Genomic DNA, 20,016 nt, shown 5'->3' on the forward strand with positions numbered 1-20,016 from the left:
GTCGAGATTTAAGCGAGCTCAACTTTTTCGTGTTCTAGGACAAATCAAGGAGGTTGGCGCCCATTTCTACAATACAGTTGTCGAAGTGGATATTCTGAAGGAGGAGTCAATCTTCAATACGCAACACATTATCATGCGACTGAAGTTCCAAAACAGTGCTTTTAAATCTACGGTTGGAGCTCTGGTTGGTTGAAGTTCGGTTCTAGGAAACATCGTTGTACACATTGAGCATATATGGATTTACTGGGCGAGCGAGCTACCTGAAGTCCTTCTGGGAAAAGCACAAATACGCATAGAGTGAAAGAATAACTCGAATCGAACTATTAGCAGGTGACATCATCTACCTTGTCCGATACATTGATCATTCATCGTTTCAACTAGCAGTAGCTATTGATGCCAATTACTAACAGCATTTCATAGTAATTTCACTATTATTTTCGTAATACTGCCTGTCAAAATACATTCGAAGTAACGCTTAATGCACAAAACAAAATATTTTGAATTATTGCTCAGTGTGTGCTTCCTCAGTCGATCTTACTTTAACAAATGATCAGTTTTAGCAGTAAGACGATTCGTTTGTCAAAACTATCCCTAGTAAAAAACAAAAAAACCTTGAGAAAACCTTAAAAGCCATCATTGAAGAGCTCATTGTCCTAGCCTTATACCTAGCTTTGCAGGGTAAATTGAACAACGATTCCTGAAAGCTTTTTTTGGACCGGCCGTATCTCATTATAAACGCTACAGCTTCATAACGAGCAATGTAAAAGGATTGCTTCCAGATAAACGTCCACACAACTGAAAAACTTGGGATGGGTGTTGTGTGCTGTCGAAAAGGCTATACATTGACGTTCACCGCGTATGATATAACTACGTCTTTCCAATTCAATTATACCATTTACCCTAGCTATAAGCAATAATCTGTTTGTCTAGATTAATGCTACAGGTTGATTAATATGATTTTTTTCTATAGAAAATAATTATTACTCTTCTTTAGCGGATCTTTACTAGTCCATTTCACATAGTTGCCCGCAAGCCTGGCAACAATGAAAGGTTCAACAACAGCTAATGCAATAACGTTCGCATCACAACTAGTCCTTGTCAACGCCAGCCTTTTGTGCGGCCCGTTTGCTTGGATGTACAGGAGATTTCTACCGCAGAGCGAATGGTTTAGCTTAATGGGAAAGTAAGTTAACGGGATATACATGAAACTTTTCAGTGTACGAAAAATAAGCCTACGATTCTTCAACTGTTAATATTTATGCGTTCTCTCAAGCCCTTTGATGCCCTCGACAATCTGATCAAATATCACGAGATTCTCACAACGCAAACCTTTCAATATGGAGGAAGGCAAACGTCGACCAAAGTAGGGCCTCTAATGCAAAAAGGTCTGGTTCCATTTCAGTTTACGTTGCAACTGTGGGAACTCACAAAGGCAACGTTTGCCCTACTCAGTTTACAACGCAGTTTATTCCAGCACAAAGACAAGTAATTAATCATATTATTTAATCATCATATAAAAATGTCAATTTTGGTAGATTCAAGAGTCAACGTGGATCTTTGGCGACCCTTCATATGTGTACCGTGTACGTCTGTTGGAAATGGCTTAAAACCATTTTTTTGAGCATCGCGCTCTAGTACTGTTAGTTTTTCGATGGCCATAACGACTACGGAACTTTTGAATATATTTACTCGATAATAACAATGGTCTGCCCAGACACGGGGCTGCGTAATAGCATTGTCTGGCAGAGGAAGTAAAGAAATTTGATTTAGAAAAGAGACCGCTAATTTCGAACTTGACAAACACAACAAAAATGTCAAGTCAGAAAAGTCAAGAGACCATTAAGCTACGGCACAACCTTGCCTCGTGACCGTGAGACTCGTCCGTCTCTTAAATGTGTCAGTATTTAGGAGGGCGAACGCGACAGACAAGACGCATGCGTAGACCCAGGTATAGTTGCTACCCAATCAGCATGATAGAATCGGGAAAACTGATCATATATATATACGAACGGTAAACTAACAGGGACTGCCAGCTTTTCTCTAGGCAAATAATCTGTTGATACGCTGTTCACTGGATGTCACAGTGCTTCAAAGGTTCCAGACGTAAAACTCTAAAATCATCACCTGATTTCGATGTGGAGTACACAGATGAGGCCGTGGAAAGGTATACTATAGAAATATAATCACTCATATAATCAACAGCCATTCATACAAGCTTTCGCAATGAAAATTACTGTATCCCTTGCGCAGTGTGACTTAATGATGCAAATTTATAAAATAAATTAGCAATCGTGAAATATCGGAATCATGTGCTGGCTGCTGACAAAAACAGTCAGATAAGACACACTAATCGCTGAATGGGCGCTCAGGGAAGCGTTATTTTACTTAGCATTTTACGGCGTCCATTTGTACATAGGAGACATCTTGGGCCTTTGTAGCCTGTGGCTGCTAACGCAATTAGGCCTTCTTGTCTTGTCATTTCGGTAGGCGCCACCAGAGCTTCGCAGAAACAGCCACAAACGTATAGGCACACGTGGCCGCAGTCGCAGCTATATTACATTCCTCCCTATTTGTTCACTTCGCAACGGTACGACAAGTGGCCTTGGGCATACTGCAATAAGCAGAACAAAATAAAGCCAGCGGTCCGAGCCCGCTCAAAAGGGTACAAAAAGACTAAGGATTTATAGCCAGCCGTAACTGGCCAGAGGAAACTCTTTTGGGAGGCGAAGCAACTCTTGCCAACTGGCGTACAGGCCATAGCAAGTAGCGAAGTGACGACGAGAAAGTTTTGCATCTTTAAAGCATCTTTGCTCGCGCCTTTATCTCTTATGACCTTCCAGATATACACGAGTATCTAAAGGCATATTATATATGTTGTCATGTATGTAGTAAAGTTCTAAGGTACTGGATATCATCGCGACTCTGAACGCCAAGAAAACCAATGGAGTTCAAGCTTCTTTTTTTTTTTTATCTGATATGTGAATGTAAGCGTACACCTGTGTAGAACTCAGGCCATATAAATCAAACCCACTGAGTAGGAGTTTCGCAGGTTCGTTGCGTAATACAGAAAATTTGGTTTGATTTGAAATCTAACACAACTCCACAGTACATTGCTGACTACTTATTCTAAGGCTTATCAACGCGAAATCTGTTTATGAATTTTCCGGCATAATGCCCTCGCGAAATTCTCTTTTTTACTCCATACTGTTTGTGCGGACAAGAATCACTACTTCTGCAGTTTGCCACTAAAGATTAGCCCAGCTAGGAGGGGTCTAACCTAGGTGGGCCTTCCTAGACTTATCGGAGGTTTTGTTCCACAAGATTTATTAAACAGCGTGGTAAGCATACAAGTAGCTATTATTCGACTTGTTTTGGGATTCGCCTTCCTCCGCATGAATAATATAGGCTCATTCATGTAAGCCTTTATCAAGCAGAAAGCTCGCGTGGAAAAAGGCGTGTAATAATGCAGCAAGTTGCCCATTGATTGAGAAGTGTTTTAGTTCAATGCCAGGAACAGCTAGGCCCTTTAAAAATAATTTCAGGGATTTTCTTTTATATCATTATAGGGATATTAATGCATTAGGATCAAGATGGAAAGACACGAAAGCAGTAAATGGCAGCCTTCAATAGGGGTGAGCGGTGAAATCATTTTTAAAAAGATTTCAACGCACATATATATATATATATATATATATATATATATATATATATATATATATATATATATATATAGTGAAATTTTTAAACAATTCATATTGCATTACCATCTCGAATCATATGTAAATGTTTAAAGTTTAGTAATAAATTACCGTAAGGCTTTGTTCGAATAAAATAAAGAGTACACGTGTTGTATTAACGAGCCCGCTGGCATGGGTCTCTGGTCAAGTTCTCGCTACTTTGTTTTCATATCAAACGGAAGTTGGAGCAACTATAATTACAGGGTATATATATGGGCCACGATTTTAACTCTGTTTTGCGATCAGTTACTCCGTGTAAGGTTTAGCAGTTGGGAAAGATTGGCACCTTGCGGCTCCTGAAAGAAACTTGCCTTCTAGATAAAGATTTTGAAGTGCACCAACACGACGTCTTCGAAATTTAAGGACGAGCAAGCACACGTATGCACCACGGTATCTATCCGAGGCAAAAACGCGAAGAAATTATAGATATTGCATAACTCAGCAGGAGGCGTCTTACTTCAGAGGTCGTATGCTTGTTGCCTGCCAAGAAGATGATTTCAAGCTTAAACATTGATTACGTTAATTTGCTAACTTTGGAATGGCTGACTCATTTCCTTTGCGTGCCTCTATACGCTATAGGAACCAATGTACGACTTTTGTGGCATTCTATTCCACCGACGGCTATCGCGACATGGCATAGAGCAAAATTTCTGATTACACTACAGTGATATCGACTGTGCGTAAAAATGATATTGAAGATCTGGAGCAGAACGTGTGGAAGATATCGAAGCAGGATGTACGATATCGCTATTAAACCAAGGAAATCGCGTTGACGCGGCGAAAGAAGCTGCCGTGTTCCTATAAAGAGATTTAGACAACGCGTTAAAATATAAATTGTTATAATAAAACAATGGTACTTCGACGAAAGCAAAAGGTGCTTTTAAAAAACACTTGGCCAAAGAGGCTAATAACAATCGAAGGGGCGTAGTAGGATGCGTCGAATTTAACCGTTCAAACGAAGAGCGGAAAAGAGCTGCACAGAGATTGATAAGCGAACGCTGTTAGACGCTTGATTTTGTTGTGGATAAATTGCCGCAGAACAAAGTTAACAATCGCTATTGAAAAGGGAAGATATAGTTCTGCTACTATCTAACTTTCTTATGGTACTGGACATAGAAATAAAAGTTGATCAAACTTTTCTATCTTAAAAACTGTCAAGTATTTTTCACCAGTACTGCACACAAGCTCAGCAGTTAATTGCTATACTGATATACTTGGATGTCCAGGTTACAGATAATAGTAGAAAGAACCAGCGGTCAGCTATGAGCATTAGTAAGACTTGTGAGTCTTCAGCGTTAGGCAGTAAAATTGCTTGCGTATTGTCAGATGTTCACTGTATTTGTTGTATGCTTCAAATAACGCCTCTTATAGGACTTGGACTCAATGCTCGTCGGTGGAAAGTTGTTGCCGATCAGAGCATACGTCTTCCTCGAAATCTTCCCATTCTGCATTGTATTCAATCAGCAACTAACCATCACCAATCTGGGCAAATCTCTCATGATTGTCATGCCGACGGCGCTTAATAAGCGAATACCGCAGGTGTTTGGCCTGGCTCGACCTCTTATCGAATGTAATTGGAGTGGCGTAAGTATTTTACTACGTTTATCTTGCTGACAGATTTAAAAGATCCCCAAAAATACCCCCTAAACCCTCTCTCCCCATCTTGGGTTATTCCTTCTCTTTGCTGCTGTGGACATGCTATTGACGCTTCTATTACAATTCAATTCAGATAATCACCTATACGCTATATGGCAGAAAAAGGTCGTTATATGCAGTGGCGTATGCCGGCAGAGCAGTCGCTTTACCCTGACACTGATTTCGTACATGATCATCCAAAGCTAGACATGGTAACATGAAGTAAATCAACGATTTGAGTTATGGTATATCACTTCTGCAATACATGATAATGATTTGTATTGTCTGGCTAAAAATCAAAATGCTTCGAGTTCTGCGATATCCCCGCTAGGCATTCCATGACTCCTGTCAGAAATATACTACCTGTTTCCCTGCTCGATTTCGAGCCTAGACCATCACCTATACGACTACCACCCAGACACCCTATCCTCTACGCAATCATCAGTAGAGTGTCTATGCTCTTAAACGATATGACCGAGATACAGAAAAAACAGGAATCGTTCATAACAGCCCGAAACGGGGCCGATAAATGACAGGTAGCTTATGTTTCCCCTCCTTATTGCAGATCATAACACATATGAACAACGTGTTTGAGATGACTACCCTCGAAGCAGTAAAAGCTCACTCCAACGTCGATCCGGAGCATGAAGGTTCTAGCCCGTACCTCGATGAACAAGATGACTCAGCCTATGAAGATTCGCTCCTCCATCTTAAAGGCCAAATGTTGTTTATGGAAGAGTGGCAGGCGATGGTGTATCTAGCGGCGCCTGTGTAAGTCTGTAAGAGTTACACACGTTGATATCCATTAGAATAGTTCTACATCTGCCTTTAATGTTATAGAAGTTTAAATTTCTTGAAAAAGAAGTGCATTATGTTTTTTGTGCAGTGTTATACCGCGGAGTTGTTTTTACTCTTGGAAAGAGGGGAATGATATGAAATATAGGTCTTTCTTTAGGTAGACCACACGCACACATTTGTACGAAACTGCATGATACAATTACTCGTAAACAAAAGAAGATCTTGAAATTTAACGAACGTGACGGAGTACAACTATGTGTAATCACCATCGAGCCTCTTCTGTGTCGCGGAAATAGCCCTGGAAATACTGGGACTTCTAGATCAAGTATGATCGTTTTTACGAATCATTGTTATTATTAACGTTTTTTTTGGCTCTGCATATTCCAGAAGTGATTCTGCCTGAATGGACCGAATGGCAGCTTTCTAACGAACAATAATTTTTGAAAAAACTGCACAAAGGAAATTGCTGACGCGTGCAAAGAAATAATCGAGCGGACATGTTTTTTAGGAGCAAAAATCTCACTTAGGGGTACCGGATTTCAGCTTTGGGTATTCGCAACGATGTTGCGGAACTTCAGCTTATCCAATAAACTCACATGTTTGCCTTCACCTAGTTCCACAATACCACTTGTCCTAATACCATTGACTGTCTAGGAGAAGCACTATAAAAGTTCCAGCATTCTATTGAGCAAGTTAATTTTTCTACACTATAATTGCTAATCAAAGGGCATCTTTATTTTAGTACTTTGCTCTCGTCAAACCGAAAGTGTATTCCAAATTATAACGAACGTTAATGGCGATAAGGCGTTAATAATATGAATATAGATAATTAAGGCTTGAATAGGAATTTACTTGATGTAAATTTGATTGAATGCATCTTTTATGCCAACTAGAATATACGCGCCCGCTAGTGAAAGACTCCTGGACGAAAAATCAATAATAGGTAGGAATACTCTGAAAAAAGCATATGGGGTCCGGCATCGATATATGTTTACGGTAGAAAAAATCTACAACACAGACAAAATAATGGCGCGTTTACTTCTTATTGATATCATTCTAAGAAGCCATCCCTGCTCTCTTAAAATTTTTAAAGGACTTCTATATATATACAAGGTACTTTAATGGCTGCAAGCGAAGCAGTCCATGTTCAAGGAACAGCCAGAACTTAGCCTCACTGCCCCCATTATGGTGAATAGTTTAGTAGCTAAATCATAAGTTATTAGCGAAACGATAAAGCCACACTTCTCACCTGCCACTACCGATCATTCATGCTTAGCGTCACGGTCTGGCCGCAATATTGCCAAAACAAGCCCCGTGATAGCTTAGCGGGTAACCTATTTGCCTGCTAACTTTAGGAGTGGTTGTGTGTCCATGTTTGAACCTGAGAATGGTTACACTTCGTGTCCTGCTGAGATACAGCAGCCTGGTGGTGTACCTAAAGGCGACAGCAGGAGTAGAAATTCGAAACAGAGAAACGTCGATTTCCCGCCCAATTGAATTAACAGCGACATTTTTGTCGAGAAGGAGCGGAATACTATTATATTAGGATCATTGTCTTAGTTGATTTCATATTTACCTAAAAAATGTGTCAGTGTTGTTCGATCTAGTCACGCGATTTAGCCAGTGAACACTGCCTAAAGCTAGCCCGATCAATCGGGATGATTAATCCACTATACGTACGTAATTAAATGCAGAGTTCCTTACTGCTGATTATGTTTTACACGTATTTATCTCCAACCAGAAAAAAACACTTGCCTCTGTGGCCTTAATGAAACGCGTCTACAAAACAACTAAACATTTTTACTGTAAAATAGATGATCAAATATTGTGCATTATATGGTTGTTTTTCAGAAACTTTTTTTTTTGCAGTTTTGCTCGTCCTTTCACATATGGTATGATTTCGCTAATTATTGGCAATTTATTTTAATTACGCGTACATTTTCTTATCGTTTCATCATTAGAAGCGGTCGGTTAATGGCTGGACTGATCAGCGAGACTAAGGCCAAATCAGGATCCAAGATTGTCTGCGTTAAATTTGAAATAAAATTGCGTAAAATTAAAAAGGGGGCCCAATAGCTTTATGGCTGTGAAACTTGGACGCAAATGATCTTAAAAGAGCCTCAGTATCGTACAACAGAAACGACAGTGAGGATGTTTGTTACGTTTTTAGGACATAAAGCGACTATTACTAATAACAATCGGTTAACTATAGCGAAGCATTTTTCTATGGGTTACCGCATCAGAAACCATTCAGGCCAGTAATGAATGATACGAAATCTAGAAACAATAATTAGGGTTAGCTTACTAGAATAATTAGGCCAATTCTGATCATAAACAGAGATAGTCGACTTTGGTCCACGTAGCAAAAATCGTTTCGTGCCTTGCGTGCTCTCGTTGCATGCAGACGTTGTGTTCAACGATTGATTTTCCAAGATTTGATTGATTGATTGATTGATAAAGCTAAGCATTTGAGGTGAGCACGCGATCAATTTCCACTAACGAGAGAGACTAGGACGCCGACATCTATCTGGATCGTTGAGCTGAGTGCATTTTGTCCTGACTTATCGATACGGTAAAGCAGTTTCGAAATAGGGAATAGCTAAGACACGAACGCCCTCAAAAATTCATTTGTTTTAGCTAGCTGATGAGAATTTTCCTTTACATGTGCATTCCCTGCTGTTTCAGAGTGCGGGACGTAATCACAATGGTGAGAACAGGCCTGTATGTAAACGACCTATCGATGCATGACTTTTCCAGAGATATGGTACTTGCTGGACAGCAACAAAGTTCCGAGCTGAAAATGGCTTTCGAGCAGGTTAGAAATAGCCTCAATTTATAGGTAGATGGACATGATTGTACCATAAAGCACGAATAAAAAGACATAAGTTCATAATAAACGTTGGGGCCTTACTTAATTATTGCATATAGTAAGGACCGCGTCAGTCGTACACCAACAGTCTACTTGAACAACCCCCGATAGTGCCCGAAAGAGCCGCCGTTCACGTCCACCATACGCTCGTAAACATAGATCTTTTCCTCCCATGGTAGTAGATTACGACACTGAAACTGGTGAAAATTTACGTTGAATTATAGCTACCAATTTACTCAGACTTATTGCTTCCTGCTGGACAAAGTCAGTATAAATACGATTTCTTTAAGAAGTAACGTATGACCTAACTAGCTTTCGAGTTATCTGAAAACTGAACTGCCTCACCCCCCTCGGCTACTGAACTGCGACTTCTTAGGATGAATAACACTGACATGCAGAGCTTAAGGTAAGATTAAGGTAAGGGCAGGCCAGTAAACATCGTAGGTTTCTGAGGGCTAAGGACACAACGACAAAACCGTTCATCGATCGTCAATTGGCGTTGTCGATCTCAATCACAACGCCAATTGACGTTCCTTATACATGATGCACCTCATATCATGCGATAACTTCAAACTGTACATGCCCATTTAAATGTACACTTATGCCATTTATTAACTATTTGAGGTTTAACTAAATCAGCTCTGTGAAGTATTATTGTTCGTTCAAAGATCTGTACGTATCACTTGTAGAATATACTGGTCTGAGAACAATTGCAGAAAATTTATCCGAAAAAAAACTTAATTCTAATTGGATCAATGTTATTTGGGCCAACCATTTGGTTGGCATTGACACGACAGACGAGTTCAGACTCAATGAAGCAGCCGGAGGAAACTTTATTATTTATTCAGCTGAAAAATTAGGATTTTCAGTGTCCATTGTGTACATTCACCAATGGCTTATGCTTTTCGATTCGATCTCCCTTCGGATTTTGGACAACATCGCAGAGGTTCTCGAAGGCTACAGCTAATTACACGTAGCCGATCAGGGCTTTGAGGGCAGTGGAGAAAAATATCAAGTAAGATATTGGGCTTTGCTAATATTAGCCTGTTCTTCTTGCCTGCTGAGGGCGGACCCTTATCGTCTTGCACATGCCTGTTAGCCTAGCTGCTGGGTTAGGCTCTTCAAGGCCATTTTGGCTGTTGGCCTTCTGCTAGTATCATCTTTTATTAAGTCACGGGCTCCTGCAGCGTCACGATACGGTACGGCTCGATAACGTTTTGTACAGAAACCCACGACGGAAAAAGGTTTGAGTACACCATCGAGATCGGCTTTCATATGACATGGCAACGATAAGATGGGATGGCGCTCTCACAGTCATCTGCCCTTCACTAGACCGTGTACAGTTAATGAATGGCTGTGAAAGGCAGCCGATGTTATTTCTTGATCGATTGTACAAATCCCGCTGCAGTATGTTCGTTGGGTCTCTCCGAAGCGCTTATGAGGTACTGGGTGTATTTGGTCAACGTCACTCTGTTCCCAAGGGAAATCACAGTGCATCGGCGACCGCACCGCGATCAGTCTATAGTCGGCTGTAGTCAATTCGAAAAATTAGCATGCTTTAGCAAGTGTCTTTGTCAACGCATACGATGTAGCTACCATATGACTCTTTAGCTAAAGGAGCTCCCTGGAATCGGCGCGTTGATTTTTGGCTGGGGCCTTCTCCTGCAATCATTTCTAAATAAGTCTGTATTTCCTACCTGAATGCGTTCGATTGACATGCGCGTTATTGAGCACTATTGTTTTTGCTGCTATGATCATTAAGATAGTCGATATATTGCTTACGGGTAGCCATAAACAAAGGAACAATAAACGCTCAGAGATTTTACCGGGCCACAGTTACCCCGCCCTAAATTGACCGTTTACCTTGACCTAGATGAGGTTCTAATAACACTTGAACCCAATTTAGCGATTCATCACAATTCTTCCGAAACGGCTTTGCAGATGAGAACGATTCTGTCCGGGTCGTAACGACCAATGAAGGCAAATATACCTCGGAGTCAATAGTAACTAACAGGCGCGCGTTATGCATATCACACGTTTTCAGGAGTTGCAAAAAAGTAAACAGTTGGAGGATTCCATGAAAAAACTCGACCAGGAAATGAAACGCACTGATGAACTTCTCTATCAGATGATTCCGAAAACCGTCGCTGACAAGCTGCGTAAAGGAGAAAGTAGCGTTGATATCTGTCAGGTAATACCAAGCCTAACTGGTCGTTTGATATGGATCGAACGGGTCTATGCCAAGTACGAATGTTTAATTATCTGATTTAGTGACGATATTGGGATCTAATTTTTATCGTACGTCGACTCCACGTATCCTCAGCTCGGTATCGCTCTATGCCCTTCACAGCAGACTTACTGTTCGTGGAACAAATCAAGTCTATGTGTAAAGCACTCTGTATTTTCTGAATTGATCTGACCTGCGCCTAACCTTAGCAAGCTAACTCCGAATTCGATAACGTCTGTCGGAAGAGATATCGGTTGCTCTCTTTACATTTTTGTTGGCTTTGCTAATGCTCTGTAGTACGTTGTCCTGTGAAGTACCTTTGTCTGAGCCTGAGATGGACTCAGTTACTAATGCTAAAAAGAATAACGTGCCAGTCGCTTTTCTCATTTCTTCTTCTTAATGAAGCTTGACAGCACGCTGTCCTAGGTGCGACTTATCATTACAATACCCTATGCTGGAACGCAAAAGAAACAATTCTACCTGTCTGTATTTATATATTTTTATCGCTGCCATATTGTTTTGGTTCAATAAGCGTTTCCACGTCTTCATACCTGCGGGCGTCTGATGCTTATTTATTGGTGGGTAGGGGGAGCATCTTTGCCGGTTAGCTCTGTACGTTAATGGTAAATCACCCAAACACAAGCGCTCAAGCTGATTCCACTAAGAAAAATAAGCTCGGTGTACGGTAGTGACACAGGATATTACCATAGTACATAATACCGATACTTCTTAGCCGTACATATAAACTTCATCGCTGCGAGACGGGTCGGACTCAGCCTTCCTAGTGGAGACAACATAGGCGCTTGCGTTCGGTGATTTGCTGTTAATTTACGAAAAAGTCTGACGGCGTCTTATTGACGAAAAAGGACCGTACACGTGTGTATACATAGACGCTCGCAGATGCTCAGCTGCGAACGCACGCCTACCCCAAGCTCCGCAGTATACGAGTTCTCTGTGGGAAACTGTGATTTGTTTAGGACCAGTCAGCTCACCGGTAGGCTAATTGAGCTAAACTGAGAATCAGATCATTATGCTGTCCTGACACCTTCTGGTGTTCTGGTCGCGTTTCGCGGCACATTGTACGATGCGTGTAGTTTATGCTCACTGTAGCTACGTTGGATAACGGTGAGTAGATTGCGTGTGAAAGGAGGCTCCACAACGTCTAAATCGTTCCTCCTTCCTGGCAGTTGTGCTTTTCTCGATAGCTAGTGGTCCCTAGTAGACAGCAAGGTCGCGACTACGCTACCTCAATATTGTACCTTTCCAGTTTACATTACCATTTCCCCAGCCAAAGTAGCCAAGTGGGGGTTAGTGCGCAACCGGGGAACGACTACGTCCTACACCCAACAACCTCGACTCTGTTTAGCTACTCAAACAAGTTTCTGGGCTAGCCATACAATTGTATACCAGTTGCGAACGGAACAACTAATACGTAGGGCACTTTCTCGCACTCTGGGTCTCGTGTACCGCGAACAGCTCTTCATTAAGTCGGTCTTCTTAGAAGATAGATGGATGACCGATGTGTTGACTGCTAATGCATACAGTGCTTAAAATATGAGCCAATGTTATTGTACCTCGTTAGGCCACTAATAATAACAACTCCTTAATAGAATCAACTAGGCTTCAGCTATAACTAGCTACAACCCGAATTGATGCTTCTATCCAGTGCATTGCCATTTTATACAATGTAAAACAGGTTTCGGCTAGCAAAACGCAAACAGAGCAGATGAGCACCCCAGTCTCTAGAGAAGTAAGCACACGAATCGATGTCAGTAGTATTGAATTTATCATCTACGGTCGACCAGCATATATCTATATAAGCATCCGCACGACCCGTTTTACTGGGTCAAGCATTCAACGCAGTGCTGGGTAGCTAAAAACTGAAACATACTACAATCATACGCGTAGAAAATGCATACTACTGTAATATTACATATTTTGATCTCTTTCAAGAAGAATTGGCACGTATGACATTATCATAGCGACATGAAAAATTCAATTGAAGTTTTCTACTGTAACTAGCACTCCAACGTAAGTTATTCGATTTGCGAAGTTATGAAGCTATTCCATTCCTAGCTGAGCTATTTGAAGATCGTATTCATAGCGCTTAGCCAGTTGTTTCAACTTCGTTGAAACTTTGAAACTTTTTTATACGTTTAGGAAACCGACCGACATATTAAGCGCCAATACGGTTAAAGTTATCATATCTAATCGCTTCGTTTGTTATTCGAGTGAGTAATGCAGGTAGTTTTCGTACGGGACTGAAGGGCATTTCACGTTTGAAGAACGTGCTTGGTTCACACTAATAGAGATCGAATAAACGTATGCGTGGCACGGAAAATGACCCTTGACGTAACCCTTGGGCCGGACGCCCTACATAGTGTGCGTGCAGTAAGGCGTACGGCTCGATCAATAAACTTAGTGATTTTTGTTCAAATGTAACTATATTTGAGATTTTCGAGTAAGCTCGCCGCGGTATTGCCACTCACCCAAAACATCACTTCATCCTTTGACCATGGTAACAATAAATAGGATAATAATATTGTTTTCTTATGAATGGCGTAAGCATCACTGAGATATATTTAGCGTCATAGGATGTAATGCGTCGGCAAGGGAAACGAATCAGTATTGACAAGATGGTCGTCGTTGATGGAACGATAGCGATCAGCCATTCCCATATCGAACAAAAGACGGTACTCTCGAACAAACAAATCTAGCCTATATCTGCGGTTGCGCAAGAATTCGTGTTATTAGTTTCGACAAACGTACACTGTTTTTTTGCCCGCAAATTTATTTCAGACTTGCGGGCAAGCAAGAACGACTATTAGAGCATTATTGATAGCAGATTACATCAGATGAATTGGAACATTTCTGCTTAAGATCAATGTACGTTTGCATCGAGTACGGTTTGTTTCGTATTTTTCCCGCTAACTTTAAGCCCTGTTGCAGTTCTTCGATAAAGTTACAATTCTGTTCTCGGACGTCGTGACGTTCACGGAAATTTGTTCTCGGATCACTCCGATTGAAGTTGTCCAGCTGCTCAACTCAATGTACTCCCTATTTGATCAACTGACGGACAAGCACGGCGTCTACAAGGTAGGAACGAGCGTAGTATAAACATGTAATAACTCACATTATTGATTGATATACAGGCATGGCTAGGACGAATTGCTTAGGCGAGAAACCTATCGATTACTGATTGAAAACTGTTCAAAGATCGATTTAACCGAACAACGACGTTCTTACTCGTAGGCTTAAAACAGAAACTAGAGCTATAGAAGCGTATAGACTATTAATGATTTATTAACTAGCTCGCAAATGTTTATGACAGAGTGTAGCGACATATTTATTTTATTGCGTCCTACTTTGGCATCTCTATCAGGGAGTGGGGAGATGTGGACTTGATAGGCTAAACAACTGAAGCATTTGTTCGAGTGTGCTCATCACGCTAACTTCAAGTTATCTAAAAACCAACTGAAAAGCTGCACTTACAAAAAGCTATCCCAAGATTGGGATATAATAGATTTTATAGATCATATAATTTATTGAAGACACGGACCGTACGCTACATCGTATAGCTGGATCAGAATATAGCCAGTTTCGTTACGTAACTAGGAGACGGATGCAAATAACCGTGGTCTTGTTCGCTCTGAGATGCGCGAAAAGATTGAAGCGAAACGAGTGTACTAAAAAGTCGTCTGCTTTCCAAGGTTAAAGGTTCGCGACTTAAAACTCTAAAGTTCCTTAGTTCAGTTGAAAAGGTGTCGCCCACAGCTCTAAAGGGATAGTTGACAACATAACTTTTCTCAACCAACTTACAGATTAATACTAAACTAAATGTTCTTACAGATCGGAATTTGTTTACATTTATCTAAGTTCACTGAGCGGACCCCAAGCGCAGTCGAAGTAAATCCATGTCATTTGTTTCCTGTGACCTAGGTTTCGTCGCATGATTCGTCCTGTCAATCCAGCGGCCATTATAATGAATGCGCTTTTACGAAAGACCCTCGAGTTGTTAGGGTCTCTAAGCGTTAGTTTACAAGAGGTACCAGTGAGGAAGCATTAGTCCGAAGCGGTACAGTTGGGTGGGGCTGTATCAGTTCAATAGCTCTCTCGTTTTGTTAACATTGATAAGAGGTTTGCTTAATAAATTTACGGGCATCTAAGGCGGCTGAGAGCCACAGCTGCCGCACGTACACCCTCTTTTCGTGCTTAGCTCCAATCGCATGACGCGGGTTTCACATGTAACGCTAGAATTATTTCGAAAATTCTTTTTACCACTGAATCCTTTTAGGATAGGTTAAGTTTATTAGTGTTTCATTCACCTATGAGAAACCATAAACGATGTTCTCTTTCTTTTGGACTAGACAGAACGCTTTCATTTTGCAGATTATGTCGTTCCATCGACGCACCTCATCCTGGGGTCGTACTGGTTCGGCTGGAGCTTGGCTCACAGCAAAACACCATAACATATTACCTTCCTATATTTCTGTGCATGTGTATGGATACATTTGCGGATGTGCTTTTGTTAATACATTTATTTTATATTCAATCCATTCGCTTAAGGTGGAGACAATTGGAGACGCCTATATGATTGTGGCAGGGGCCCCGGAGAAGACGACGCATCACGCCGAAAAAATCTGCGAAATGGCCCTTGATATGGTACAATGTATCCAGGGGCTCAAGGATCCGTCTACTGGCAAAGGGATTCAAATTCGTGTAGGAGCGCATTCGGGCGCAGTTTGCGCGGGCGTTGTGGGCCAAAAGATGCCGCGCTACTGTCTCTTTGGAGACAGCGTAAATACGGCTTCGAGGATGGAGTCCACAAGTGAAGTACGACCTTTACAAATACCCTGTCAAAAATGAACCGTTTAAAAGAAATTCGCTTGAAAAAGCTACCGAGTCCAATTCACACTTACTTCGAAGTGTGGAGTTAGCAAATGAATATTTTTTCTCACTTCTGGCTATACAGTTGGCGTCGTTAGGTCATAAAAACCGGTAGAAGCGATACGCTGGTTCTATAAACGAACCTCATGCTAAACATATATTTGCCACCTGTTATTGAGCTATAAAGCTAGGCTTGAAGCCCAAGTGTCTATAAAGTGATACGTAACAATGTCAAATTATTGTTCTTATGCAAAAAATGTCAAAAATGTTAATATGGAATCTAGAATTTAAGAACGCTTAAATGGCCTCTGTGTAAGTTAACTGGCTGATGCAGTAAAATCAGAGCAGACGAAACATGCAATTGTTTATCATGCCAATTCCTTTTTCAGCCTCTAAAAATACACATCAGCGTAACAACCAAGAATTTACTCGATCCAAATGCGTGGGCCATCACCGAAAGAGGCACCGTGGTAGTCAAGGTGTGTATGGGGATACGTTATTAAATAGGAGACAACCAATTTTACTCTGAGCTCATCTGGTGCTTAGATTAACATACCGGTGCCTGAGTATGTCCTGTAGTTGCCTAAATCTGATCGAAATAGAGCACTACATTTAGCTCCACTTTTCAAAGAATACTCATCCTAAGTATCCTCATACTAAGTATGGTGACAAGAAACATGTGGCAGCATTCGCCGGTCGTACTCACGCGTTAAGCTTTTCCCTTAAACACAAAAACAATGGACACAATAGCTTACTAGTAACAGATTAACATACTGCAGCGTAGACAGCAGGGGTCCTAATGGAAAGCAAACTGCGTTACTAACAAAACAGATTCTGAGAGAATCAACGGATTACTAAGTGCCTGGGACTCTGAAGGCTCAAACCTATAGCTACTAAGTTGAACCACGATGGTGCACGCAAACAGAGTAGACATTCAGTGGCTTGAAAGTTAATTACATAACTTTGTTTCCAGGGTAAGGGTGAAATGAAGACGTACTGGCTTGAAGGTCGCAAAGATCGAAGGTACGCCCCGCTACCGAATGCGGTCGCCTACATGGTGCGAGTGCCGAGCGTACGTTGCTGCTTACCAAAGTTTACGGCAACAACAAAAAGCCTCACTTGTACACCTTCTTCAATGCCGTACCATTCTTTGCGGAGGCAGATTAGGCTATTGATGAATAATGTACCATGTGAATTAAGGGCAGCTCAAGAAATATATTCATATATATAATGCACAGTAGATCTCTTAAAAATTTAACTTCAGCAGAAATAAGCATAGTGTAAGCACAATTGTCGTTGATTTTCGAAGACGACGTTCGAATTATCAAGAAAAATTCGTACATTTCTATTTTTATTATTTACGGCGCCATCTTCCAGACCTCGGGCACTGGAAATCAAGATGTCAGAACGGTCAGTGCGGCCAACTGCGCATGTTGTGCACGAGCCACCTATAAATGATACAGCACCCGCTGAAACCTTAATGGATACCGTCGCCACTGCGACAGGCACCACAGTTGATAAGCGAGAAGATCTGCCTTTGCCGATACAGCACATACCCGAGATGTCATTGGTTTTTTCCAAACGGGGACTACCTTTTCAACGGGTTAATCGTGAAGATGTGGCGATTTCAGGTACTGAAGAGTTCGGAGTCCGGCCGGAGTTGAGTTATCGCTCCGCATCTGAAAAGGAAAAAACCGGTACACCCAAAGAAAATGCGCAGTCAGCGCAATCATCGGCCTCGACAGGGGGAACGCTGAAAAAGGACTATGCCCGACAAGGTAAACGGAACGGTCATTGATCAATAAACTCGCAGATACACGCTAAAGGCAATGATATAATAAATTTAGTTTAGATCTGTTGCGTCAGTATATGCTGGTTGGCAAACAACGGAGATGTTTGTTTAAGGAAGTTGAGGGCTAATGTATTATATAGACTAGATCTCACTAATAAGGTATTTGTTCGGTTCTGTAAGGCTCTCACCCACAAAACACTGGGCCCTGTCTGTTAGAGCCTTGGCTCAGAACTGATGCAAATTTAGGGGCATATTTGGCTTTCTTTTAAAAATTTTTGCTTCACTTAGATATTTTGCTCTGATCGCAGATCTTCCCACATCAGCATATGATCCGAATGCCGTCCGAACGAAATGGTCAAACCTTCCGGATTCGCTAGTATACGCCGGAACTGTTCGGTGCGAACATTGTCTTCACTGTCATGCCCGGGCAGTGTATGATCGCAATGGACTGGACGATCAGGCTGACGCCAGAGTATTGCAGCCCCTCAGACTGGGTCAAAAGCGAGCAAAAACGTGCGTGTTATTTTAAAAGAGCTAGAAAACAGGAACCTGCTGAATCACATCCATTGTTCCTTTCGCTATTTTTGCAACGTTTCGTACGCTGTAAAAATGGCGCAAGGTGATCTATAACGAATTTCTCAAAATACGCTAGACAATTAGAAATATACATACTAACATTATTTTGGAAGAGACGCCCCAAAAAACGGCTAGTTTAGCGATAGGGGTCTGTCTAAAGAAAGGCTTATGATATATATTATAAAGATGACAGTATGTGATAATGGCTCGTTGGATCGTCCTTCAAGTGGACATTGGCAAAGTGTATAACACTACTACATCTGTAGAGGCGTATGAGAACCACTCATTATATTTAATGTATCGCATTATTTAAATCACTGATCTAATTCCTATGCTGGTTAAGTACGGCTGTATATATAGATGACGATACGGCATAAATCGTATGGACATGTCCGGTAATATGGGTTTACAGAGGATTTTTTTTGAAAAGCAAAAATATCTTTACGAGATTACAGATTTTGCAAAAAAAAAAACTGTAGTTTGCGACACTACCTTTTCTACAGGGCTTAATCGTCACTTGTATATTTGCATTATTTAATTCGTTATATACGAGAATATACAAAACGAGTAATAGAAAATGATTGTATGTACCAAAACGTATCACCATCACCTTGGAGATAAAATAATGATAAAAAAAAACAAGAACCATAAGATTCGTTAATCCTACGTGCGATTCTGGTATATGTCACAGAGGCATCAGGAACTTTTTTTTCGTTCTTAAAATAGCATATATAGGAATTAGAAAACGAATAAGGTCAGCATGCACGAAACAAATCATCAGAGCAAATATACATTTCGGTGTTAGGATCTATTTGGGGTTTGTGGAGAGAGAAGAACTTATACTTAATAACTTATTTTCTGCACAGTGTCTTTCGAACAAGTGTTGCAAGCCACATTGACAATAGATTGAACAGATTTACGTATACATATATGCGCTAATTAATAGTAGGTAGTACTATAACTACGGAGGAACGCTCTAGGGACTACCGTTGTTAGTTTTAATTGTTGGACCTACACGTCCGTGATGAGCATCATCGAAGGACATAGCATTGTAGGCCCTACACAAACCAAACATACATAACCTCACACTTCATCAATGGTGTGGAGTGCCGGGTCATATTATTTTCAATAAAAGATCAAACAAGTGATAATGATCTAGCTACAGAAGATAATAATAAATTTCGTTTATGTTTTTCTGTGAGCTTTAAATAATATACCTCAACATCAGCCTACTTCTTTGTGACATAATGGAGAGAAATTACGGCTACCGTAGAATTGCATTTGTTTACTGGTTAGGCATCTTAAATGTAATAAATTTGGGATTAGTATGTATTAAAGTAAATGTATTAAATCGATGTATTTGATACAACCGTAACCGTAGTACGATAAATAGAAAGATACAAGGTGCACCATGTAGACCTTATTGTCCAAGCAATATACGTCCAGCGGCTATGTTGGTCTATGTCGAGTACGTATTACTGATATCTATGTTGAA

The 20,016-nt window shown here is 40.9% G+C and overlaps 1 protein-coding gene across 4 annotated transcripts in view; it reads left to right on the forward strand.

Moving 5' to 3' along the window:
* LOC111245794 (soluble guanylate cyclase 88E-like) overlaps positions 1 to 19,743 on the forward strand; it is a 60,031-nt gene extending 40,288 nt beyond the window's left edge. For all 4 annotated transcript variants that reach the window (XM_022794582.1, XM_086980455.1, XM_086980456.1 and 1 more), the window contains 11 exons: positions 39 to 184; positions 5,109 to 5,321; positions 5,938 to 6,143; positions 8,856 to 8,985; positions 11,084 to 11,230; positions 14,216 to 14,362; positions 15,833 to 16,099; positions 16,543 to 16,632; positions 17,127 to 17,176; positions 17,531 to 17,931; positions 18,254 to 19,743. In XM_022794582.1, coding sequence (XP_022650317.1) covers positions 39 to 184; positions 5,109 to 5,321; positions 5,938 to 6,143; positions 8,856 to 8,985; positions 11,084 to 11,230; positions 14,216 to 14,362; positions 15,833 to 16,099; positions 16,543 to 16,632; positions 17,127 to 17,176; positions 17,531 to 17,931; positions 18,254 to 18,474 — 2,018 coding nt within the window. In that variant the 3' untranslated portion in view covers positions 18,475 to 19,743. The remainder of the gene's footprint in view (positions 1 to 38; positions 185 to 5,108; positions 5,322 to 5,937; positions 6,144 to 8,855; positions 8,986 to 11,083; positions 11,231 to 14,215; positions 14,363 to 15,832; positions 16,100 to 16,542; positions 16,633 to 17,126; positions 17,177 to 17,530; positions 17,932 to 18,253) is intronic.
* The last annotated feature ends 273 nt before the right edge of the window (positions 19,744 to 20,016 follow it).

The sequence above is a fragment of the Varroa destructor genome, unplaced genomic scaffold, assembly GCF_002443255.2.
Source record: "Varroa destructor unplaced genomic scaffold, Vdes_3.0 BEIS01000002.1, whole genome shotgun sequence".
Taxonomy (NCBI): domain Eukaryota; kingdom Metazoa; phylum Arthropoda; class Arachnida; order Mesostigmata; family Varroidae; genus Varroa; species Varroa destructor.